This window comes from Lemur catta, chromosome 3 (assembly GCF_020740605.2).
Source record: "Lemur catta isolate mLemCat1 chromosome 3, mLemCat1.pri, whole genome shotgun sequence".
Classification (NCBI taxonomy): Eukaryota; Metazoa; Chordata; class Mammalia; order Primates; family Lemuridae; genus Lemur; species Lemur catta.
In genome coordinates, this window is record NC_059130.1 from 126,052,654 (window position 1) to 126,079,009 (window position 26,356).

Sequence of the window (26,356 nt, forward strand, 5' to 3'; positions counted from 1 at the left end):
GACCTCCCAAAGTGTTGGGATTATTGGCATAAGCCAACTGTGGCTGGCCCAAACTTCTTTTTAAAGTGGGGTGCCAGCCTGTGAAGGTGAGCTTGATTCATTTGTGTGACAGGCCAGCTGCCCCTGTCACCTGGTGTAAAAGATTGTTTAGCAACTTGGAGCTCAGCAGGGCCTAAGCTTTAACTTAGGGTGAAGTTGCTTGTGCGTTGCTGTGTTGACAGACATCCACCAGGAAGAGAAATTGAGCAATGATTTGGACACGTCCACCTCTGCTCAGTGTGGACCATTAGACACGTCCGCAGGACTCTATTGGCAATTAATCTGAAAGATGTTAACAGTTTTGTCTTTGTTAAGCAGTTTCAGAGCTTGTTTCCATTAGAAAACTTCTTCCTGCACTCTCAGAAGTTGAAAGTGTCTGTTCTGAGAAATGCTGCATTCATTTATAACAAGCAGTTATTGACTAAAATGAAGACAATGGAAGTTATCTGTGCTTATTTTTTTACAATAATTTCGCCTTCTGTTTAACCATAGTATCGCCACACAGTGTGTTTCGCAGTACATTTGGAAACCCATTTTAATCTTCGGACACTAACCAGGATGAAGTTGCTTAAATCCCATGTTTTATTTTCTCCGTTTTAGAAATTTGTTATTTTTTAATATCAAAAGCTATATGTAACGTCAAAAAGAATAGTATTTGGAAATATTAAAGTCAGTACTTGACAAAAACACTTGCTACTCTGAATCATTCCCCCCCTTACTCCTGATTTTATTGCTGGTGTAGACATACATATATAATTATAAGCAAAATGATAATAGCTTAATTGAAGATGAATTTAGAATCTGAGATTTGGTATATTTATAATCCCAATGTATTTTCATACTATCAGTTTATAAATATTCCCACCCCCAGGTTTATAAAATAGTTATCTTTTTTGGGGGGGGGAACAGTCTTGCTCTGTCACCCAGGCTAGGGTGCAGTGGTTTGATCATAGCTCACAGCAACCTCAAATTCCTGGGCTCAAGCGATCCTCCTGCCTCAGCCTCCTGAGTAGCTGGGACTATAGGTGTGCCCCACCAGGCCCAGCTAATTTTTTTCTATTTTTTGGTAGATAAGAGGTCTTGCTTGTTCTCAGGCTGGTCCTGAACTCCTGGCCTCAAGTGATCCTCCTTCTCCGGCCTCCCAGAGTGCGGGGATTCCAGGCATGAGCCCCCGTGCCCGGCCAACACTCTACTTTTGCCTCTCACAATTTATTGAGGCTCTCTGGAACTTTGGCGGGTACAGATCTAAGATTGAATGTGTCTAAAACATTGCTAATTTGCCTTTGTCGTTACTTCCTAGGATGCCAGAAAAGCGTGTGCAGATGCGACCCTCTCCCAGGTAAGGGCAGTCCAGCACGGAGCAGGGGCTGGTGCGTGTGGTGCCTCCACGCTCGGCCTGTTTCTCTCCCTCTGAGCAGTCGGGGTGTCCACTGCCAGGGGCATTTTCATTCGGAAGTCATTCTGATGAGAGGCATGAGAAGTAGTGGGGTGGGGGGTTAAGATGAAAACAATATCTTAAACCTTAAATATTCACTTCTGTTATGGAGGTAGTAGTTGTAAAATATTGTCAATGTCTTAAAATAAGGTACTTTGAACATCCTCTCCTTAGCAGATCTGCCTCAGAACTGTGACTTGTGTGTCCAGTCTGGCAGTTCCTCAGAAAGGTAGAACTCAGAAGGACTGTGTGACCCAGCAGTTCCACTTCGACTCGGTCCTGCCCAAAGAACTGAACACTGATTTTCAAACAAATACATGTGCACAAATGCTCATGGCAGCACCATTCACAGTAGCCAGAAGCAGAAACAACCAAAGTGTCCGTAAATGGATTAGTGGGTAAAGGACGCGTGGCCCGTGTGCGGCGGCAGAGGAGGGCAGCACTGACTCAGGCTGCCACGTGGCTGAACCACCCGCTGTGGCGAGTGGAAGAAGCCACAGTGGCCGTGTGTTGTGTGACAACTGTGTGTGTGTGAAGCGGCTGGAATAGCAGCATCCACAGAGAGAGAAGCCATGTCGTGCTCGCTAGCGGTTTGAGGGAGGGAGGAATAGGCAGTGACTGCTTATGGGTGGGGGGTTTCCTTTTGGGGTGAGGAAAATGTTTTGGACCTAGAGAGTGGTGTTGCACAGCACTCTGAATGTGCTGCATGCACTGGGCTGTATACTTTAAATGGTTAATTTTATGTCATGTGAAGTTTACCTTATTAAAGAAATAAAGTCCAAAGAATTGGACAGAAATGTGAAAGAAAAATTTACATTCATACTTTCACTAAGGATGATTAAATTTTTAGGTTGTCCAAATGCTTTAGTTGGTGCACTTTAATTGAGGTTAAACAGTACATTAAAGAAGAAAATTACACTACACAGAACTACCTAAATTTCAGTGCTTAGGTGGCCTTTGGACTGCCCATGTTTTGAAGGCCCCCTGTCATGGTGCGCTTGCTCCATTCGCCACCTGACACCCTCAGTGTGGGTGTGTGCAGGGGCGGGGTCGGCAGGTGTGTGTCCCACAGGCCATCGCTGTGCAGAGCAGGTGCTGACTCTTGTCCAGGCCCACACGTAGCGTAATGCCTCAAGCATTTATTTTGCTGAGACATGGGACATCTCTGTGGTGGCTTGGAAGAAGAGTGGCCCCGTAAGGACTGAGAGGCCCAGGAGGAGCTGGTCCTGGGGGGGACAGTGAGAGTGAGGAGGAGGAAGGGGAAAGCCAGCACACTGTGGCTGGCAGTGTGCGCACATGCACATTGGCGGGAGCGGAAACCGTGTCCTGAAGACCAGCCAAAGCGTGAGACTTCTAAGGATCATGGAAGGGGTTGGGCGCCGGGCGCCACAATGAAAGCCACTGAAGAACGGAGCCCGGGGTGGGTGGGGGAGCCGGCAGCCACAACAGGCGGCGACAGGCAGGGGAGGAGGGGAACTCCATCACAGAGGTTAATTCGCAGTCACACTTTTGTTTTCAAGATCACAAACAACATCGACCCCGTGGGAAGAATCCAGATGCGCACCAGGAGAACGCTGAGGGGGCACCTGGCCAAGATCTACGCCATGCACTGGGGCACAGATTCCAGGTATGGAGTCAGGGGCTGCTCTGCTTTTCTAGGGGGAAATAACCTGAATTCATTTGCTGTGTTTTGTAAAGAAAAATTTAGGATTCACAGATGCACATTCCCTGCCCAAATTTCCACTCCCCTGGGCTGATTGCACGTTACTTCTTCACTACCCTGGTCTTGCTAACTTGGTTTTTCTTCCTCCCCCCCTCAGCTTTCTTTCAGTTTGTAGACCTTTGTTCTCCAGCCCACGGCGTACTTTCGTGACTGCAGGATGCCACCTGGCCTCCCCGCCCTGGTTCCTGGTTCCTTGACCGCTCAGCCTGTTTCTTTCTTTTTTTTTTTTTTTTGAGACAGAATCTCACTCTGTTGCCTGGGCTAGAGTGCCGTGGCGTCAGCCTAGCTCACCGCAACCTCAAACTTCTGGGCTCAAGCAATCCTCCTGCCTCAGCCTCCCGAGTAGCTGGGACTACAGGCATGTGCCACCATGCCCGGCTAATTTTTTCTATATGTATTTTTAGTTGTCCAGATAATTTTTATTTCTATTTTTAGTAGAGACGGGGTCTTGCTCAGGCTGGTCTCAAACTCCTGACCTCGAGCGATCCACCCGCCTCGGCCTCCCAGAGGGCTAGGATTACAGGCGTGAACCACCTCGCCCGGCCCGCTCAGCCTGTTTCTTACGGCTCCTTGGCCCACAACCTGTCGGAAGCTTAGTGCCCTGCTCAGGGGGTCACAAAATCTGCCCCATGAGGGCCCTGGAGGGTCGAGCCCGTTGCTCCTTTGAGCGGAGCCCGGTGCCGAGCTCTTGTGTGCCAAGCTCAGCTGTGCTGTCGGCCTCTGCAGACACGGACATGCACCTGTGAGATGTTCTCACAGGCGGTTCCCTTCGTGCTTCCTTTTTTGTACTTTAAATTCTCCCCCTTGCTCCTCCCCTGGCCATCTCACCCGGTCAGCCCACACCCTCTGCCCTTCCCTCACCCCCGCCCTGGGGACGCCGCCGTGCCCTCCAGCCGCTGCTGGAGTGAAATCTCCCTCTCTTCTCCTGTTCTTTTAGATGCTGCTAAAAGGTCTGTCTTCTGCCTTTTCCATCTCGGTAATTCAACAAAGTGCTATTCCATTAGTATAGCTGTGACACGCCCTTTTAGGAACCTGACATGTGATTCTTAACACGCCTTTCTTTGAGTAGTAGTGTTTTTCGTATTCAATTATCAGAGTGGAATTTTCTGCTTGGCTTTCTTTTTGTTCCTGAAATTATCTGCTTTAGAGCATAAACAGTTAGAGAACAAAAGATTCTATCTTTAGTTTGTTCTGTATAGTATCCCATACAATTCCCTATGCAAATGAGAGCTGGCAGGATCATTTTAATGGTGGCCACAGTCAGAATGAAGCAGGAGGGGAGGGGAGGTAAGACATTGTCCTGAGGCTGTGAAGCTTCAGTTAGGCAGGAAGAGTGAGTTCTAGAAATCTGCACAGCAGGGGCACTACAGTTAATAATAAAGTATGTTTCAAAATCATTAGAGTAGATTTTAAATGTTCCTGCCACAATAAATAAATATGTGGAGTGATGGATATGTTAATTAGCTTGATTTTATCATTTCACAGTGTAAATATATATCAAAACATCATGTTTTACCCCATAAATATGTAATTATTTTAAAATTAAAAATAAATAATGTGGGCCTGGCGTGGTGGCTTACGTCTGTAATCCTAGCACTCTGGGAGGCTGAGGTGGGAGGATCGCTCGAGGTCAGGAGTTCGAGACCAGCCTGAGCAAGAGCGAGAACCCGTCTCTACTAAAAATAGAAAAAGAAATTATCTGGCCAACTAAAATATATGTAGAAAAAATTAGCCGGGCATGGTGGCACATGCCTGTAGTCCCAGCTACTTGGGAGGCTGAGGCAGGAGGATCGCTTAAGCCCAGGAGTTTGAGGTTGCTGTGAGCTTGGCTGACGCCATGGCACTCACTCTAGCCAGGGCAACAAAGTGACACTCTGTCTCAAAAAAATAAATAAATAAATAATGTGAGCAAATATTTTGTGAATTCAGAATTATCCCTTTAAAAATTATAAAATAGAAAACAAGAAAGAAAAGCAGGAAATGTTCTTACTAATCAGTATAAAAAGTAGATGGTAGACAGACGGCGTGCTACCCCTGGGGCCTGCGCTCCGCGTGTGGGAACCTTGACGTCCTGCAGGACGGGCGATTGGACGGTGCTGTAGCTGGGCAGTGCGCTCCGTCTGGCCTCAGGCACAAATCCTGCCTGGAAGCCCAGGATCAGAAGGGAGCAAAGCAAGAGCTGAAGAAGCAGGACCAAGTGCAGGGGTGGCCCCCGGGACCGAAGGAGGAGAGGTCGCCCTCTGGGAGGCTGGTGGGTGTTGCTGGTCTGCACTCATTCCTAGGGTGCTCGGTGCCTGTCGTTTGTCTTACAGTTGCAAGAGAAAACCAGCAAATGATACTGAGTGGGACCTGTGCTATCCAGAACCTTTTAGGGGCTTTTCTGTTCTGGATAGCTGTGTTTTCTGGATAGGCCATTGGTTGCCTCTTTAAAGTCCAAAATAGTTTTCTTTTTTTTAAAGATTTTTCCCTAATCACTTTCTTATTTCCCGGCTTCATAAACAAAGGTATTGCACAAGCTTTGTTTTTCACGACTCAGAGCTGTAATGTATGAATCCCACTTATGTTGCGGTGCTTGTTTGATTCGTGGACTCAGCCTGCTGGCAGTGAGCAGCAGGTTTGTCTTTCAGAACTACAGGAGAGCACACAGTGAGTGGCTTGTCTGTGTGCAGCGTTAGCGTGTGGTATGTGTACATCTGTAATGTGTTTACTGACATATATTTACTTACACTGAAGTTTGACCTTTAATAACATTGGAGATTCTCTTTCAGTCACATGGATCAGTGTTAAATTTTCTCTTCCCTTCTTAGGATTGGGAGTGAAGCACAACTAAACCACTAGGCTTGAGAGCCCTCCCTCCTCTGAGTGAAAGGAAGGGCGTTAGGTGTTTGGCCTTTGCTGCTTTGAGTGTTCCGGAGCCCTTGGGCTGCTTCCCGGCTCCGCCTCTGTGTCCTGGGTGGCAGCACCTCAGGCCACTGGTCTGCGGATGGGGAGGCCAGGGAACCGGGTCCTCCAGCAGCTACCTGACCTGGGATTAGGAGGCCTGTCTCCTCTCACCTTCTAGAGGATCAGTGGGCAGCTTACTGTTTCCCTCACCCCTCAGCGAGTCAGCAGTTATTAAGCTGTCTGACCGGGAGACCTCCCGAAGGTGACCCTCCCGACCTGGAGGGTAAGCTGCTTTAGATCCGCTCGGACGCTCCGCTCAAAGTTTCAGAAGGGCCAGGTGGAAATAGGGCAGCAGAAGGAACCTTAGACCATTATGTAGAAATAGTTTTAACTGCCTGATACGTTGATGACTGAACCTGGATGGAGGAATTTGCTTTAAGAATTGCATCCTGCACTTAGTTCAGCTGTGTGATAAATTTTGTAACGGGGTGCTGCTGAAAAGGTTTTATTCCTTGCCAAACTCGCATCCTTAAAGGAAGTTTGATTGGCTTTGAGAAGCGAAATATGCATGCAGCTGAAATGGTTAAAACTTGCGTTTGATAAAATCCTTAAAATTAAAAATCTTTGTCATTGTTTACATATTGACCAAAATCTCCACATGGAATTGTGAGTGGAAGCTCCGTGCACGCTGGAGAACTGCACGTTCTGTGGGGCATCTCGTCACTGTGCTTTCCGGGATTTGCTCTGGCCCGGCTTACTTTCTAAATAACGTAAAGTCCCTTTGCCCCTTGTTCCTAATACTTTACTTTGTAATATCCTGTCGTAATTTTGCAAGTGTGAACAGAGCTCATTTTCTTTCTTTTGAGGCAGAGTCTTGCTCTGTTGCCCGGGCCAGAGTGCCGTTGCGTCAGCCTAGCTCACAGCAACCTCAAACTCCTGGGCTCAAGCGGCCCTCCTGCCTCAGCCTCCCGAGTAGCTGGGACTACAGGCATGCGCCACCATGCCCGGCTAATTTTTTCTATATATTTTTAGTTGTCCAGATAATTTCCTTCTATTTTTTTTTAGTAAAGACGCGGTCTCACTCTTGCTCAGGCTGGTCTCAAACTCCTGAGCTCAAACGATCTGCCTGCCTCAGCCTCCCAGAGTGCTAGGATTACAGGTGTGAGCCACCGCGCTCAGCCTACAGAGCTCATTTTCAACGCAGATCCCAAACTTAGCACAGTTGCCAGAGCAAGGAAATAGTTGTGGAACAATTCCTGGCAGTTCCTGGTCCCTGCTGCTGTGGCCGGCACAGTTGTGCTGTCATTTGCCATCTCCCGCCCAAGCAGGTGGAAGGAGACTTATATCCCATTTGTAGCCCAGTCTGGGAAATTTCCTGGGTTTTTTTGGATGAGAAATGTTTCACGAATTTGGAATGTTAAGAAGCTTTTTTATTCCTTTATATCCAGGCTTTCTCTGGGTCAGAATGGAACAAAAAATTGCATACTAATTATTTTTTACCACTGTTGGTTCTTGAAAGATCTGTACGTCTCCGATTTGATTTGCAATAAAAGGAAGCCAAACGGAATCGATTGCGAGAGGACGTTGGCCTGTCCTGGCTGACGGGGAGCAGCCGTGGGGTCTGGGCTGCGCCAGGAGCCCCACACTTTCCACTCTCAGCTGTCGTTATGCTTTCAGAACGGGTCTAACGTTTGGAACTTTCTAAAATTTTTGCTTATAAATAAGTGTGGTTTATCTCAAGCAGATATAGTGTTGAAGCACATGTTAGAAGTCACCAGAGTCTCAGTTTTCGTTTGTTGCCTTTGTAGGATTTCTGTGTAGGGTAGGACTAACGTGTTTGATTTTGTTTTTTCCCTCCAGGCTTCTCGTCAGTGCCTCGCAGGATGGTAAACTTATCATCTGGGACAGCTACACCACAAACAAGGTAGGGCCCGGAAAATCCCTTTCCCCGGAAAGCCAGCCCAGGAAACAGTGTCATTTTTAGCTCTGGATTCATTTTTGTTAGATCGGGTAGTACGGGACGAGGAGGCAGCCAGAGCAGTGTGAGCGAGGCCGTGCGGGTGAGGCAGAAGCCGAGTCGTGTCCTGGTCTCTGCTGCTGAGCCTGCACACTTGGGCCGCGGTCTCATCTCCCTGCCAGCCGGGTGGGAGGCCGGCGCCTCCTTCCGTTCTAGGAGACCTGGGTTCCAGTTTGTGCTCAGACTGGGAAGTTTCTTATTTTTTTTTATATAATAGAGAAATAGAGCTTTTCACTTAGTTATTAGTTTTCACAAGAGATAATCTGGAAGGCATTATACTTTAGAGATTAAATTAACTTCTTTTTTTGCCAAGCACGGTGGCTCACTGTAATCCTGGCACTCTGGGAGGCTGAGGCAGGTGGATCGTTTGAGCTCAGGAGTTCGAGATTAGCCTGAGCAAGAGTGAGACCCTGTCTCTACTAAAAAAAAATAGAAAGAAATTAGCCAAACAACTAAAAGTATGTAGAAAAAGTCAGCTGGGCATGGTGGCGCACGCCTGTAGTCCCAGCCACTCGGGAGGCTGAGGCAGGAGGATCACTTGAGCCCAGGAGTTTGAGGTTGCAGTGAGCGAGGCTGACGCCACGGCACTCTAGCCCAGGCAACAGAGTGAGAATCTGTCTCAAAAAAAAAAAAAAATCTTTTTAAAATTTAATCCAAAATTGTATTCAATAAAAAAACACTGTGATAGATTTTACTAAAGAATGCTAAATGTGTGGAAGATTGCACTGATTATAACGAACCTTAAGCACTGGGAAGGATGTGGCAGGATTAATCATAGTGTCCAGTGTGGTTATTCAGTAAAACTATTCTGTTTTTGTTTCAAATAAATTTTTAGCCATTTGTCAGGCTAATGAAGTATTTCCTTTTAATATGCAGTTTTGAGCAGGAGGCAGTAGTGCTATTTCTTAAGTGCCCACCGCACTGGAAGCTGTGACTTTCATAACACTGCATGTTGAATCCCTGCCTCTGGGTGCAGCACTGGGTTCCTAATACTGTTATTGCTTCATCTGATCGGCCACACATGCGAATTTCTTCCTAGCTCTTTTGCTGTGTCACCATCTGTGCACTGAAAGTTGAAGACTAAAATCCTAGTGTCGGTGTTAACGTTTCTGAACTCAGAAGTGTCTGCGTTGTCTGTTCTGGCCTCCAGGTCCACGCCATCCCTCTGCGCTCCTCCTGGGTCATGACCTGTGCGTATGCCCCTTCTGGGAACTACGTGGCCTGCGGTGGGCTGGACAACATTTGCTCCATTTACAATCTGAAAACTCGTGAAGGGAACGTCCGAGTGAGTCGTGAGCTGGCGGGACATACAGGTATGTGTTGTCATTAACCTTCAAGTGATGCAGGCTGTTTATCTTTACCAGTGAGAAGCCTGTGGGTTTCCGTTAGCGTAACCTCCCGTTTTCAAGGACTCCAGCTACTCTGGTCACTCCGTTGATGGTTGGCAGCCACTGTCTTTTTCACCCTAACGTGACCTAGTTCAACCTGTTGTCCTGTTTTAAACCACCTTCCATCTTGAGCACCCCTTTCTGCAAGAGTTTCCTGATCCAGACTCACGTGTGTCCGTGTGCACATGTGTGCGTACAGACACGAGTTTTCCCACCAGCACGCTTGTTTCCAAGGAGGCAGAAGACAGTTCTGTGGTGATTTAAGTGCTTTTGAGTGTGGCAAGCTTTAAATGTTGAGTAGAGTATTATTTTGCCAAGATTTCATTTACTTACGACACTATTTCTAACTAAAGGCACAACGTTTCTGAAGGACAAGGTCCTACCCTCGTATTTTACCTCTGGCAGCATCTCTGTTCTCAAAGGTTCTACCCTGAGTATTTTGGCCGCACTCCGCTGGGCTCAGCTGCTTCCCGTGCAGCCACAGAAAACTGTTGTGATTAGTGGCGGACATGGTACCACTTCTGACACCACCCCCCCCCCAGTAGTCTGTTAAATAGGTTAACTTCGGCCAGATAAGAGCATACCCTTTGTCCTTTGAAAAACATGAAACCTGTTTTCATTGGTTTCTATACTACGTTATTTCCTGCCTTTTGCTTACTTTGGGGTTGTTTTCTTAAGGTAAAACCTTTGGCCGCTGGTTTTAGACCTACCTTTTTTTTTCAATTATAAACACTTTTAAAGTTATAAATTTCCCTCAACGGATGGCTTTAGCTGCATCCCACAAATTTTGATAAATTATATTTTAATTATCATTCGATATGAAAATTTTAATACCTTTGTGATTACTTGTTTGATTTATGGTGTATTTAGAAATATGCTGTTTAGTTTTCAAATATCTTTAGTTCTCTTAGTTAACTTACTGTCGATTTCTGATTAAATGCCATTGTGTTTAGAGAACGCATTGTGTATCGTTTCTGTGTTTGAGGCTTGCTTTTAATGGAGCCAGTGGTCTGTCATGGTGGCCGCACCACATGCCCATGGAGATAATGTGTGCTCTGTTGTCCTTGGGCACGGTGTCCTGTATTTGTTACTCAGAGCAAGACTTCGGGCATGTTGAAATCTTTTCTGTCTCTGTGTGAATTGCGAGGAAGGGCTGTTAATATATTATTTCTCCCTTTAATTCTGTCAACATTTGCTTCATGTGTTTGAGCTCTTTAGTCAGTGCACACATTGACGATGGTCATACTCTTGATGGATTGATCCCTCTCCTCTGACACTCTGTGTTGTAAAGTCTACTTTGATGCTGGTGCAGCTAAGTCAGCCTTCTTATGCTTCCTCTTTGCACGGGAACAGCCCATTCGTTCACTTTCAGCTGAACTCTGCCTTCACAAGGGGACTCCGTGGGCAGCAGTGGTTGGGTCCCGGTTCTGTCTGCTCTGCGGGGCTCTGCCTGTCGAGTGCCGCACAGCTCTTTACTGTTGCACACGGGGTTGTGCCACTGGGCTTGGCTGTGACTTTGTCCTGCGCTCTCTGTCTCCCTGTCCTTGTGTCCTCCTCTCCTGCCTTCTTTCAGGTGACTTGATTATGTTAGGAATCTGTTGTAGTTTACCTGCTGGCTTTTTAGGCACACCATCGTGTTATATTTCAGTGGTGCGCTTAGGGTGTGTGTTCGTGTTTCAGGGTCCACTTGGCTAATGTTGCCCCAGTTCACACCAGATGTAAGAATCTCACAGCCGCAGAGGCCTGTTGACATGGTTTCCATAAGTGTTACCCCTGGCCCTCAGCATGCATTGTTGCCTTGTTGCCTTAAACCTTCTTAAGAAATCAAATAGTCCATGAGACTGCAAACTAGTACAGCCTCTGTGGAAAGTAATATGGAGATACCTCAAAGAGCTACAAGTAGAACTACCCTTTGATCCAGCAATCCCACTACTGGGCATCTACCCAAAGGAACAAAAGACATTCTATAAAAAAGACATCACACGAGAATGTTTATAGCAGCACAAGTCACAATTGCAAAGATGTGGAAACAACCCAAGTGCCCATCAATACATGAGTGCATTAATAAAATGTGGTATATGTTTACCATGGAGTACTACTCAGCCACAAAAAACAATGGTGATCTGGCACCTCTTGTATTATCCTGGATGGAGCTGGAGCCCATTCTACTAAGTGAAGTATCCCAAGAATGGAAAACCAAGAGCCACGTGTACTCACCATCAAATTGGTATTAATTGACCAACACTTAAGTGCACATATGGAAGTAACATTCATCAGGCGTCTGGCAGGTGGGAAGGGGAGGAGGGGATGGGTGTATTCACACCTAATGGGTGAGGTGCGCACCCTCTGGGGGATGGACACGCTTGAAGCTCTGACTTGGGCGGGGCAAAGGCAATATACGTAACCTAAACATTTGTTACCCCTGTAATATTGCTGAAATAAAAAAATAAATATAAGCATAAATGCAAAATTAAAAAAAAAGAAATCAAATAATCCAGAGATTTGAATGGACTTAAGTCATTTTGACACCTGCTCAGGTACTGGGCGTGCCCAGCTCCTCCTCCCTCCTGCAGATGTGTGTTCTCTTTGGTTTCCCGTGCGCCTGAGGGACTTCTTGCAGGCAGCGTGGGTCTGCTGGCGAGGAACTCTCTTGGTTTTCATGGACCTCACATTGTCTGTTTTACATTTATTCTCGAAGGATAGTTCCCATGTGTGTATAGAGTAGTGTGTTGACTGTTGTTTTTCCTGTTAGCATCTGTGAAGGTTTCTCTTTGGCTTTTGGCAGGTTGGCTGTGATGTGCTGAGGTATGATTTCCTTTGTATTTATTGTGCTTTGGCATCTTGAATCTGTAAGTTTTGTCTTTCACCAAATTTGGGGACTTCTAGGTCATGTCTCCAAGCATGGTCTGTGTCCCCTGGTGCCCTGTCATGGGCTCCAGGACACACGTGGCTGGCTTCCTTCCTCTCATACTTAATTAAGGCTTGTTCATTTTTATTTTCATTCAGTCTCTGAGAGACTGTTAAGGCCTGTTCAGATTTTTTTATGCCACATACTCTTTTTTTCAGTTTTAGAATTTCGATTTGCTTTTATTTAAAAATGGTTTTCATTTTCCTGCTGAGATTTCCTTTGTAATCTATGAGCAGAGTTATAATAGCTGTCTTTTAAATTTGTGTCTGTAGTCCAGCATCTAATCTTCTTGAAGTTGGTCCTTGTGGATTTTTTCTCTTGAATCTGGGTGATACTTTGTTATCTTTTAGTACGTGTAGTAATTTCAAATTGTATCCTGGACGTTATAAACGTCATGTTGCAGAGACTTGCGCTCCGCCGAGCTCTCCGGAGGTGCCGGCGTTGGTTTCCCCAGCCATCCTGTGGGCGCAGCAGAACCACGCTCTGCACTTGCAGCGTGGCCAGGCTGCGGGGGGTCTGTCCTCTGCTTGTGACCTCGAGTGTCTACTGTGGGCAGTGTGTGCGTTATTTAGGCTCTCCTTCTGTGGCTTCCTTCTTTCTAGGGTTTATCCTCTCACTTTCTGGCTGTGGTTGCCCAGAACTCTGTCCACTGGCTCTGGGAGACTGTTGGTTCCAGTCTTTGGCCCACGGGAGTCATGGATGAGCCCGCACTCGGGAAGAGCACGGTACAAACAGACTCGCTCAAGCCTCTTCTCTTCCCAGTGTAGACTCTCCTCCCCTCTGTCTGCATGTTTCCAGTGCCTTTAGATGTTGTGCTTTGCCAGCGCTGGTGGCTGTTCTCTGTGGGAAGGTTGCTCTGTGCCCAGGAGCAGGCTGGCTGCCGCGCGGGCCCTGAGAACTGCAGGCTCTGTTGGCTGCGGCACACTTGCTATGTGTTCATCGCACTTCAGCAGGAATTGTGCTTCGTGCTAGCAGTCTCTTTCTGATGACAGTCAGATTTAGTGTATGTATTTCAGTTTTTATATAAAGGTTGTTAGATTTGTTAATAACAGACCGTGTGTGTTGAAACAAACAAGAACAAGCCAAAAAAAAATAAAGCCCACAAGAAAACAAAAAACTGATATTTATTAGTAGGAGTATTTTAAAAGTTTTGTTTCCTTCATATTTCATGGCATTTTACTTCTAAAGAGTGTTATTTTTGTAAACATTTGGCCTCTTAAGAGTATTTGTGACTTTCTTCAGACATGGTTTGTATTTTTCAGTTTCACATCAATAAAGGTTAAAATTTGATACACCTCAGATAGTATCTCACTACAGTAAGGGACAAAGGTGTGACCAGTCAGTGGGGGACACATTTGAGGATTTGCCTGTCTCTGCCTTGTCTCACACCTTTCAAGGACCCCTTGATTAGTGTCCTTCGCTTGTGCCGTCTTCTCTCCGGCCCGCGCGTTTGGCCTCGAAATTCAGAATTCTGTGTAAAGCTGTAGGTGCAGATTAGAAACTCGGGTGCACAGAAAACACTTTTTAGTGATTTTCCCAGCAAGTTTACCAAACCCTCAGTAGTCATCGAGTGGTGTGATGGCACGATTCGTTTGCAGTCAGCTGCGGGAGCGAGGCTCTTGGTCACCAGTTGTGTTGTGATTGTTTTCCTGAGACGTAAGGCCCGCAGAACCCACCTTCTCCAGAGTCTGCTGGCTGGGCTTCGGAGACTGCACATTTCAGAGAAAATATCAGATGGGCTTTCTGTCTTGTTGTTTTGCCTTTTAAGGTTCTGTCTTAACAAAATAAAAGATGCCGTCTGGAAATAGTTAATTGAATAAATTTGCAGTGATTGGGATGGAATGTGTATTATCATTATTATTTAAAAATTGCAGATAGACTAAACTTTCCAAGTTCTGTTTTGGTGAAAATTTGAAAAATTATCAATTCTTTAAAACCTCATTTCTGGCTATCTGTCCCTGTCTCACCGCTTATTCTCAAAGCAGATCCCTGGAGTTTAACAAAGAAAGACTTGACACTGTTTTTAGAGGCTTGTTCTTTCCAAAAACTCTGGCCACGACACGCGTGCGTTGTGACAGGAAGTTTTGCCAGAGGTCTTCCTGGTACTGCGTGGCATGGTCGTCAGTGACAGCTCTTCACTCTGTGAAAGCCACTGTGGAGACTAAAACTTGGTTTTTTAGGCATAGTTTCTTCATACAGCAGCACATTTTGTATATTCATGAAAGCACAATGGAGTTTCTTCTGACAGGCTCTAGGGACCTCGGGCGTAGAAGGAGGATGTTGTCTCCCCACAAAACCCACTGCAGGATTCACAACAGGGCAGTTAGTAAAATGTGACGTGCTTTAGGCTTTTTGTTGTCACAGTCCTGGGATCTCAGCTTCCACTGGTTCACTTCACAGTCTCGGAGTGCTGTGCAGAGCAGGGCTGCCTGCCCAGTCTGTGAGCCTCCTGCACGCTCCTGGTGTGCCACCCTCGAGCCTCCTTTGTCCTGCCGGCCTGGCAGCCCCAGCAGCGAAGGAGTTTCCCTGGCCAGAGTGGATCCCACTCCCACCTCGGACCCTGAGACTCTGACGGAGGCCAGGCCGTTTTGCAGGGGATGAGGAGCTCTGAGCACCCAGGGCCCAAGCCCGGTCATCTCTGATTGCTTCGCAGCGTTGACCAGTTTCCACAGTGTCCGTGCTGCTCCCTTGGGCAGTCTCCTCCTTCCCCCACGCGGGCCCAGCCCCCCAAGACGGGGTGTTCTGCAGGGTGCAGGCGGGAGGACTGAAACTGTCCGTGTGTGTTCGTTGTAGACATTTTGGAAACAAACTTTGAATTATCTTCTTTTATGTTTTTAACCAATGATCCCACCCAGAGCTACAATGTTATCTTTAAGAACTGTGGAAAATTCTATTGTGTGCTACACTAATTTTCCCTGTTGTTGGACAATTAGGCAGTTTCCAGTTTTTCACTATTTATTATAAGCATGGCTGCAGCAAACCCCATACTTGTAGGTAAATGGGTTTTCAAGCTCATAATTATGTTCTTGGGATGAGTTGCTTTAGCGGGTGGCACTTGGCAAAGAAGGGCGTGTGCCTGTTTCCTAGACATCCCTTGCTGTGTCCCCGAGGCACCTAGGTTGGCAGCACAAGCCGCCTCCTCTGTGCCGGACGCTGCAGCCTTGTGGCGTGCGCGATCTCCGTGAGACCTGCCGTGGGGCCAGGCCAAGCTCCAGCCTGTCCCTGGGGCACACGTTGACGCCGTCATGCCCGTGCACCTCCACACTTGGTGCACGCTTCTGTTCAGGGTGTTTCTCTGCCCCTCACGGGCTTCCAGAGGTGACGGCACAGGCCCCCCGCAGGGGAGGAGAGGGCGTGTTCTCACCTCAGGTATCCCCCACCCACACACACCCCGCGGAATTTGTTCAGTCTTCAGTAACAACAGAAATAGTAGCTGCCTCCATTTACTGAGAACTTCTTAACGTGCGCAGACAGCTCTGCTCCTCCCAGCAGCTGTCGGAACCGATCCCCGCCCGACCCGGAGACGGGAGCTCTGAAAGAACCGCAGGAGCTTGCCAGCCACGCCGACGCGGAGCACAGTGGCTTCTGCTTTGCTCTCTGCCACTCTCTCCCTCAGCCGGAAGAGGCCCCGTGAGGCTTTCCCCACAGAAGGCGGCGAGCCTGGTCTCTGCACACCTGGTGTCCTCGCCGCCTCCCGCCCTGAGCACATGCCCTGCCCAGCAGTGCAGCTGTCCCTGCCCACTGTGCCGCGGCTGTCCCCGCCCACTGTGCCGGCTCAGGCACTCACAGCCGCCCGCAGCTGGGCAAAACCATCCAACACAAGGCCTGTTTCATACCCACGTGTGGAACATCTTGTGTCGTTTATTGAATACCGTCCTGAAAGTGGAAAGTGGTGGTTGTGTGGTCCTGAGTAGGATTTCTACTGAATGCCTGTCATTTTCAGACCATGGAAGAGTAAGAGGCCCTCAGCTGGGAGCACGTGCCGTCTGTAAGCATTGTGCTTTCGCTGTCCCGCTTAGTCCGTCAGCGACACTCGCCCAGTGCCGTGTCAGTGCTCAAGCGCTGCAGGGTTAGTGTTCGGCCTCTGGTTCCGGGGTACGGAGCTTATAGACTATGGGGGCTCCACTGTGGGCTGCACAAGGTGACAAGGTCATCTTTGAAGTTGTGTGTCTTTCATGCAGCAAACCTGAGAGTATCTTCCTTCCTGCCATCTGTGCTCACGTGTCAGATGGGACAAGCGCGGTGAGGCTCGGTGCGTGGTCTGGGTGGACATCGCACAGGGCAGCGGAGCCCAGGGGTGACTTCCAGAGGTGCCAGGCTGGCCTGAAGCAGGGGTGACAAGTGCAGGGACCAGGACCCTCTGAGGAGCAGAGGGGCCGCCGGGGTGCTGGTTGTGCTGAGCGCTCCTCCTCCTCATGGGGCTTTGGCCCGTGGCGACTGGCGTCCCTGTGGGTGTGGCCTCCGGGAGGAATCTGGCTGCGTGTCCTTTTCTAGGTACATAGTTAGTGTTCTGGAATGCATCATCTCTGTGTATTTTTCTTTGGGAGCCAGTTTAATGAAGCTTGTTAGGCAAATGCTTTGATTTCCTGTGTTCTCACACTTCCACATCACAGCCCTCAGTGCTTCCTCGCGCCTGTCGTATTTTTCTTTCGAGACTCACTGATCTGCTCAGCGTCGCACGACCCCTGGGCGTACTGGTCAGGAAGCGTTTCAGTGAACACTGCTCTAAACACTTCCTCCTCGAGACCTGCCAGGGCCAGTCTGTCACCTGCCCTGGGCAGATGCAGGTTTGCTGACCCTGTACTTTAGTCCTCACGGTAAGTTCCAGAGCCGTGGTCAGCGCCTAGAAGTGCAAAATAATGGTAAACAGGTTATTAACATGAAATCTTAACGTGTGGGCACTGCAGAACTTTTTGCTTTTGCCTTTCCTCATTCCAGGCTGTTTAGGATGGGGCATCCTGGTGTGTCCGCGCCGTGTCCCCGGCCTTACATCCCCACTGTCTGGCTTCCGGCAGGTCCCTCCCCATGGGAGTAGGTGGGGTGCTCAGGGACACAGCCCTGTTCCCACACAGATTTGCATGTCATGGACCCCCGCTGTCCCTGAGCAACAGACCCCCCCCCACGTGCTCGTCACTGCCCCCCCACCGGACATCCGCAGGACCCCTCGGTGTAGCTGGACTCGTTCTCCAGCCCGTCACCCTCGTCAGCCCTTCCATGACCTGCGCGTCCTCGCCACCCTCCTGGGACTGCCCACGTCCCGTGGTCTCGTGAGGCCCCTTGCCTTGCCTGTCCCTTTTCCTTCCCTCACACTCGCTTTCCTCTTGAAGTGATTTTCCTTCTCTGCCCACTGGAGCGTGAGGTTAGGAGAGCAGGAAGCGCCCCTCTGCCCAAGGGTGTGTCCTAGTCCCCAGAGTGCCACCAGCCAGGCCCTGGGGCCAGTTCCTGCCGAGTGTGGGAGTGAGCCGCCAGCAAGGAGCGAGAGGGGCCCCAGGCGTCCGTGTGTTGACAGAAAGGCACACGCCAGTGACGTGTGTCTGTCTCATGGGCAGTGCTGTCCCGACCTGCCTTTCCTTGTCCTGGTGTCACTCTCGCCTGCCCAGGCCCTCGCTCCTGCCAGCAGGGCACGTGGGCCTGCCGCTGCGTTTATTCCTCACTGTGCACAGACTCCCCAGCCCTGTGCTGCCCGCGCTCTGCAGTCACAGGGCTGGGGGACCGGCCCGCTGGGTTTGAATCGTCTTTGCATCTGCTCTTTGCCAGGTTACTTGTCCTGCTGCCGATTCCTGGATGACAATCAGATCGTCACCAGCTCTGGAGACACCACATGGTAAGTACCTGAGCCAGAGCAGGCGGTGGCTTCTGTGACTCCTGTCACTCCCGTTACATCTAGACATACTGGAAGTAAGATTTTTATTTTTTTTATTTTTTTTGAGACAGAGTCTCACTTTGTTGCCTGGGCTATAGTGCCGTGGCGTCAGCCTAGCTCACAGCAACCTCAAACTCCTGGGCTTAAGCAATCCTCCTGCCTCAGCCTCCCGAGTAGCTGGGACTACAGGCATGCGCCACCATGCCCGGCTAATTTTTTCTATATATATTTTTATTTGTCCAGATAATTTTTATTTCTATTTTTAGTAGAGACGGGGTCTCGCTCAGGCTGGTCTCGAACTCCTGACCTCGAGCGATCCACCCGCCTCGGCCTCCCAGAGGGCTAGGATTACAGGCGTGAGCCACCGTGCCCGGCCTGGAAGTAAGATTCTTGACATGAATTGGGCCGTCTTTAATTTGAAATGGCCTTAAGATTTAAAACACGTGCCTATAGAAGACTTAGTGTGGGGGAAAAAAGACTTAAAACACAAAGTGGCAAAGAGTGAATTGGTTATACTGTTTGTGGATGTACGGAGTTTAGTTTTGAGCAGCTGAGTGAAACACAGGTAATTAAGCTGCAGTTGTGCATAAGGTACCTACTCTGCTCTGCTCATTTCTTTTCTCCATATATTTTTACCTGCTTAGGTGATGTTTTGTAGCCCTTTGGGGGACTTGGGTGGGCTTCAGTTGTCCCTTTCTGGTAGTGCCATTTCGTATGAATGGTGAGTGCAGCTTAAAAATAGCAGGTGTCACAGTTTAAGTGACTTCTTAATAAAGTTCTTTTCTTACTGGTAGGTGGAAGCCTACTTCAGTAAGCTCTAAAATTTCTTCATTTGTGGTGTCAAAGCACATAAATTAAACGACTAGACAGTTAAACCATCCTTGTGGGTTTTCTAGTTGTCTTAGGCATGATTTAGTGCCAGGATTGGCCTGGCTGCCCAGCTGTGACAGACGTCAGCTGCGTGGTCATCAGGGGTTCAGTGAAATGTGGCCCTGCCCCAGCTGGTGAGCAGGGGGTGTATGACATCGTAAGGTGTCTTGGTTACATAAACTTCACTGATTCACAGATTTATACTCTAGGCTGTCAATCTTGGGAAGACAGCCTAGAAGATGTTTTTTATTTATTAGAAGATATTTTTAAAGCATTTTTATTCATTAATCATTTTGTTCAGACTCTTGTAGGTATTTTATGTCCTCTCTGCGTCCCTCAGGCCCTAGAGGGGAGACTCCCTGTGCAGCTTATGTTAAAATCAGCTGATTGGGTTTGCGCCGCCTGCCCAGCCAGGCTCTCTGCTGAGGCTGACACGAGCGGCGGTTTTCAGTCCTGGGGGGGGGAGTGCAGGAACCACACCTGGGCCAGTAGCTTCGGAGCCGCCTCACTCAGCCAGGCTGGGCAGGGCGCTGCCCAGGTCCCCTTCGCACAGCCCGTTAAGCAGAAGCACGACGCAGTACCACGTGTGACCACTAAGAACTTATCTGGTCTCCTATTTTGACTCCAAGAAAGGGCATTAGGACCTCAGATCTGCTCTGAGCCATTTGTTTACCTGGCATTGTTGTCTGATGCCTTTTCTCAGACCCCTGGTGGGGGGGAGTTGGCACTGTGAGACCCCACAGGGCATGGAGGGAGCAGCTGCAGGAAGCGTGGAGTCTTCCCCACTGGCCAGGGCCTCCCAGGAACTCCTTGCCGCCCCTCCACAAGCTCCTCTGTGACCCCAAGTGTGCAGTGCAGCCTCTAGTGTCTCTGCTGTGACAGTCATGCCAGGCCCCGTGTGCTGCTGTCAGTTGCCGTGGGGGTCCCAGTTACTCCGGAGCCGGGGCCGTGTGTCATCTGTATGGTTTTCGTTTGCTTTGTTAAGTCACATTACAAAATTTAAATTTGTCTGTTAAAAAATTAAATTTCTCAAGTCAGAGTGCAGAGGTTTACTGTGGTCCTGGGTGGTTTGAGGGACAGTTTGTCTCGGGACCAGCTGAGAGCGTGAGGCTGACGCCCATTGTCCTTTGCTCCAGTGCCCTGTGGGACATCGAGACCGGCCAGCAGACGACCACGTTCACGGGACACACTGGAGACGTCATGAGCCTTTCTCTCGCTCCCGATGCCAGGCTGTTTGTCTCTGGTGCTTGTGATGCTTCAGCCAAACTCTGGGACGTACGAGAAGGGATGTGCCGGCAGACCTTCACCGGTCACGAGTCTGACATCAACGCCATCTGTGTGAGCTGGGTGAAGGCGCGGGGACGGGGCTCCACCAGCTCTGCGAGTGGTTTACATTGCTAAATTTCACACTGGTTTCCGGATTAGATGCGCTCTCTCTTTGCATGCAAATACAATCTGCTTTACAGACGAGTACACAGAAAACCACACTGGGGTCTGCTGTGACCTTCAGCAGCCAGCTGGCTCTGTGCTGCCCCTTGGTCTCTTAGATGGCCATGAGGTGTCTGTGTGTGCCCAGCCCTGTCCCACCCCTCGGGGCGACCAGTCGTTGGAGCTTGCCTCTTGCTGGAGACAGGCAGTAAACTCACACAGGCAAACGCCAGGTCAGGGTGCAGCCGGTCCAAGATGCCTCCCTCCGTTCTCACACCCGGACGGCAGGCGGTGTTCAGCCCCGGCCTCGCGATGGAGGGGCACGTGTCTGGTCACGGGGGCAGAGCTCTGCTGCGCTGCTGACCAGCAGTCACCCCTCCTCACTATGAGACTAGCCCTGCCCGCTGGCAGCTAGATACACACGCCGGTCAGTGGCGGCCACGTTCCCACTGTCCTGTTGGAATAAAATCTCTTCACTGGGGATGTCGACCACAGGGTCAGCTGACAGTGTCGTGAGCGTCCCCAGCGCGAGGTCCGTGTCCCGGGTGGGCCCCTGGTCTCGCTGATCTGTGCCTGCCGTGTCGGCAGCCCTGCCGTTGAGCAGTCCGTGTCCCCAGTGCTTCTTCGTGAGCACTTACATGCCGTCTTGACTTCCTCTCTCTTTCCAGTTCTTTCCAAATGGCAACGCGTTTGCCACTGGCTCGGACGATGCCACCTGCAGGCTGTTCGACCTCCGCGCAGACCAGGAGCTCATGACGTACTCCCACGACAACATCATTTGCGGGATCACCTCCGTCTCCTTCTCCAAGAGCGGGCGCCTCCTCCTCGCTGGGTACGACGACTTCAACTGCAACGTCTGGGACGCGCTCAAAGCTGACAGGGCAGGTAGGTGGCTGGGGGCCTTTCCGTGTCTCCTGGGGGCTCAGGTAGCATCCGTAGGGTGGGCCTGGTGTGCGCCAGCTGCGGTGTCCTGGCTTCTGTCGGGCAGGCTGCGGTGTGGCGCGGCAGAAGTGAGGGCCACCGGCTGGGTGTCCCGGCTCTGGCCCCTCAGGCAAGCCAACTCCGTGGGGCCCCAGCAGCTCTGCCCACGCACTCCGAGGGGGACGTGGGAGGCACCGTGGGCAAGAGGGGACCCAGCCGCTCAGTCCTCTGAGGCCAAGGGGCAAAGTGAGGAGCCCGTTGAGCACAGGTGGGGCAGGTATGTCCCAGGGACCGTTCAGTTTGTAGCCGGAATTTTGTGTATCAAGAGCTAGTGTGTTATTGTCAAGTATACGAAAGCACAACTTATAGAAAAGATGAGAACTTTCTTATTAAAAGTGGATATTTGGGCCGGGCGCGGTGGCTCATGCCTGTAGTCCTAGCACTCTGGGAGGCTCAGGCGGGTGGATCTCTCGAGGTCAGGAGTTTGAGACCAGCCTGAGCAATAGTGAGACCCCGTCTCTACTAAAAAATAGAAATCATCTGGCCAACTAAAAATGTATATAGAAAAAAATTAGCCGGGCATGGTGGTGCACGCCTGTAGTCCCAGCTACCCGGGAGGCTGAGGCAGGAGGATCGCTTAAGCCCAGGAGTCTGAGGTTGCTGTGAGCTAGGCTGATGCCACGGCACTCACTCTAGCCCAGGCAACAGAGTGAGACTTTGTCTCAAAAAAAAAAAAAAAAAAAAAGTGGATATTTGGGCATTTGAAATGGAAAACGTTGACACTTTTGGAATCTCTCAACTTTGTCCATCTCAGCACATGGGGATGGAGGAAGGGAGCCAGGGCTCCGGGCCTCGCGGCCTCACTGTGGCTTCCTGCTTCTGGGGGGGTGCTGCTCCCACCTCTTGGGCAAATGGCTCCCTTTTTCTCCCTGGCCTGAGTGGGCCCGGTTGGAGCTGTTTCTGAGCGAGTCCCTCAGTCACTGTGCTGCTGAGGGCCAGGCAGCCAGCCCACCCTTCGCAGAGGACACTCGGGGCCTGTACCCCGGTGCTGTGCAGGTGGGGGAGCTCGTCTGACACGAGCCTGCGGATCCCTGTGGGAGCAGGTGGCATGTCGTGGCCCTGGGAGTCGTCCCCACCAGGATCGTGCGGCGTCCCCAGGAGGCTCCGCTCGGTGCTAGGGTGCCTGGTGGTCGCCAGGCTGCTGAGCCTTCTCCGGCAGCCTCTGATGGTCACAGGCCACGGGAGGCAGCCCACACCCACAGATTCTCATGGTGTAGATTATTGTTTTGAGATTGGGGTGGTTTTGATACTTTTTATTTATTTATTTATTTTTTTTTGAGGCAGAGTCTCGCTCTGTTGCCCGGGCTAGAGTGAGTGCCGTGGCATCAGCCTAGCTCACAGCAACCTCAGACTCCTTCCTGGGCTTAAGCGATCCTCCTGCTTCAGCCTCCCGAGTAGCTGGGACTACAGGCATGCGCCACCATGCCCGGCTAATTTTTTTGATATATATTTTTAGTTGTCCAGATAATTTTTATTTCTATTTTTAGTAGAGACGAGGTCTCGCTCAGGCTGGTCTCGAACTCCTGAACTCGAGCGATCCACCCGCCTCGGCCTCCCAGAGGGCTAGGATTACAGGCGTGAGCCACCGCGCCCGGCCAGTTTTGATACTTTTTGATGGTGGTTTTTGCTTCATTTTTTAAGCTTCTTAAGTGAGTGCTGAGAAGTCAGCGTAAGAGGCTCTCAGAGTTACATGTGTGCGTGCCTTTGAATGAGGGATTCTTCTTGTTATCCTACTGCCTTTTTTTTTCTCTTTTTAAATCAACTTACCTTCAAACCAACATAAGAGCAGGCCTTTGAGCGTCTGTGTGCTTCCCATGCTCTGGGCCGTCTCCAGGGAAGGAGCATGCGGGTCTCTGCCCCCTCGGCAGGATCAGCCGTGCGCTTCCACCCAGCGTCCACGCACCACGCCAGCATGCTTCCTCCCCTTCCTGCCCATGAGGGTCCCGGATCTCGTCCCCTCAGAGATGAGCCACCCAGCCCTGTCTCAGGGTCACAGAGGGGTGAGGCCCCTCTTGGCTGCAGAGTGACTGTGCTGTGGTTGTGCCCAGGTGTCTTGGCTGGACACGACAACCGCGTCAGCTGCCTGGGAGTGACTGACGACGGCATGGCTGTGGCGACAGGGTCCTGGGACAGCTTCCTGAAGATCTGGAACTAACACCAGGAGGTAAGGACCCCACGTGCCCCCGAGTGGAGCTGTGTGTTTCCCACGGCAGCATGGAGTCCGGGTTCGTGGTGGTGGCACTAGGGGAACTGACGTGGTAAGGCAGACAGTCACGGAGTCGGAAGCCAGGTGCCCTCAGCTGCAGATGCTGGTGCGGCAGTGACAGCAACTGTACATCCACATTTAGATGTTGTTTCTTCTTCCATTTATCTAAACCTGTCTGAAACAGCATGTGGACGCTGCGGAGACTGGAAGACCATTCCACCCTTGACCGTTGCCGTGAGAGCGCACCCATCCAGCCGCACTAACGTGGACACCCTGCACCCCCTCCGAACTTCAAAAGGGCAAGATCTTTTCCTTCACTTATTGCTGAAACCAAGAGCACAATTCCCGTTAAGAGAAGGATCTCTGTGCTGTAAACTAAAACAAATTGTGCATTCCTTCCGGGGCCATCGTCTTCGTTTTCTTTTTTGTCTTGAATGAATTTTAAGAGGAAATACTATAATAAACATGTTAACCAGAAGGTAACCTCTCCGCTAGCTTATCTGAAGTTTAGACCAGTGATCCTGTGGGTGACATTCATGCAAAACAAGTTGAGGACTTTATCTTGTAATAGTTCCTAAAGTTCAAGTCATGTTTGTGATGGGATTTTGGAAGCATTCGTATTTCCTTTTTTAAATATATTCCTTTATGTTCGTAGTGAAACAGAACCAGAGTCTAGGGCAGCCTCTCTGACATTGTCACTCACGTAAATTCAGTCCCTGGGTTTTTTTGTTTTTTTTTTTTTTTTTCATTTTCTGTCTATGTCGCGATGATTGTCACACACAAACATGGCATAGCAAAGAACGTGTTGAGAAGGGAAGTGACCAAGCACACGCTGTGTGATCAGAGAGCCCTCACCTGTTCTGAACAGCGAACTCAGACCCGCACCCACTTCCCTCCCGCCCAGCCTCTCTGCCTTCTCAGTTAGTTTTCATCTCACCTGGGGTTTCCTCGTGCAGTTGGAGGGAAGTTCATGACAGCCTAACACTACCCGCCCCGCCCCCAACTATCAGGAACCTGTTTTAAGAGAGATGCCTGTCCTGTGCTCGGATAGTCGGTTATTTGTGTATGAAACAATGTACAAATCAATGTTTTGAAAATAATGATCTCAGACTTTCTAAGTTAAATTTTAAAAAAAATTTGATTGTTTGCCATATTGGGTGGGTTTACTCTTAGATTCGCATGCTGTAGAAATGCTCAAAAGTGCATATAGGACTCAGTCCTTAGATGTTCTTTTTCTTTTAAGAAATAACCTCTTAAAGTGTAACCATTGCAGCTCTATCCACTTCTTGTTGCTGCTCTGCACACATATCGGAAGCAGTACAGTAAGCAGCTCTACACGCTTGAGTAGCGGGATAAGTCACTGTTTTCTTTATTTCTTTTAAAAAAAAAAAAACCAGTCCTGTTGCAAACGGTTGCTGTTGGATTCTGAGGGTGGGGAGGGAGGCGGGAGGGGGCAGGGACGAGAGCCGCCCTCCCACCCACCAGTCCCCTGGCCTCTCCCCACAGAACGAGCCTCGGATCTGAGGCCGGTCGTTTTTACCACGTCCAGATTGTCCTGGTTCCACTTCCCATCCAGGGTCCGGCAGCAGCGTTTGGACAGCAGCGTTCTGTGGACCCCCACCCTGCCCTAGCACCCCTCATAGCAGCAGTAGTGGCTTCTCCATCCTGTTCTGCGACACTATACAAAACTGTGCTGTGACCGTGCGGTAGGCCTGGATCTGGCAAAGAGAATAAAAACGAAACCCTTCTTTCTCCTTCCATCAACACCTCCGTAGAGCTCTCTGCACCCTTACCCTTTTCACCTTTTGTATTTAATTTTAAAGTCAGTGTACTGCAAGGAAGCTGGATGCAAGATAGATACTATATTAAACTGTACTGTTATTTAAGATGTAATAAAGCAGTTTGACATGAGGGACTGTGCTGTGATTACTTGCAGGTCCATTTCCGTCTGTGGAAGGGGGCTGGCCCCCCACCCCGGTGCCCTGCTGCTCTGAGGTCCCACTGTCACCGACGCGGTGCTTGGGCCCACCCCCACATCACAGAATCCACGGAAGGGGCATCGGCTCCCCTCGTGGGTCTGCAGAGCACTGAGGTCCACCTGCCACCCCCAGACCTTCCCAAGCAGGCGGCTGCTTCCCCACCCCGGGAGCTTTGTGCAAGGCGCCCGGGCAGTCTGCTGGCCTCTGCCCTCCTCTCAGCCTCCACCAAGCCGCCGCCCTGACTTCCTGTTTCTCCTCCCCTAAAACGTCTGCGGACACGTTACTCCACACACAAGCTTTCCTTTGAACTAAACGGTTTTCGTCTTAGTCTGTTTTTGTTTGTTTGTTTGTTTTGAGACAGAGTCTCACTGTGTTGCCCAGGCTAGAGTGCCGTGGCATCAGCCTAGCTCACAGCAACCTCCAACTCCTGGGCTCAAGTGACCCTCCTGCCTCAGTCTCCCGAGTAGCTGGGACTACAGGTGTGCGCCACCATGCCCAGCTAATTTTTGCTATATATATTTTTTTAGCTGTCCAGATAATTTCTTTCTAATTTTAGTAGAGACGGGGGTCTCAGCTCTTGCTCAGCCTGGTCTCGAACTCCTGAGCTCAAACAATCTGCCCGCCTCGGCCTCCCAG

The 26,356-nt window shown here is 49.9% G+C and overlaps 1 protein-coding gene across 4 annotated transcripts in view; it reads left to right on the forward strand.

The window, feature by feature from the left end:
• GNB1 (G protein subunit beta 1) overlaps positions 1-25,652 on the forward strand; it is a 48,535-nt gene extending 22,883 nt beyond the window's left edge. For all 4 annotated transcript variants that reach the window (XM_045548730.1, XM_045548731.1, XM_045548732.1 and 1 more), the window contains 9 exons: positions 1,340-1,378; positions 2,995-3,101; positions 7,941-8,004; positions 9,248-9,410; positions 18,151-18,217; positions 20,263-20,464; positions 21,223-21,439; positions 23,584-23,699; positions 23,926-25,652. In XM_045548730.1, coding sequence (XP_045404686.1) covers positions 1,340-1,378; positions 2,995-3,101; positions 7,941-8,004; positions 9,248-9,410; positions 18,151-18,217; positions 20,263-20,464; positions 21,223-21,439; positions 23,584-23,690 — 966 coding nt within the window. In that variant the 3' untranslated portion in view covers positions 23,691-23,699; positions 23,926-25,652. The remainder of the gene's footprint in view (positions 1-1,339; positions 1,379-2,994; positions 3,102-7,940; positions 8,005-9,247; positions 9,411-18,150; positions 18,218-20,262; positions 20,465-21,222; positions 21,440-23,583; positions 23,700-23,925) is intronic.
• Positions 25,653-26,356: the final 704 nt, after the last annotated feature.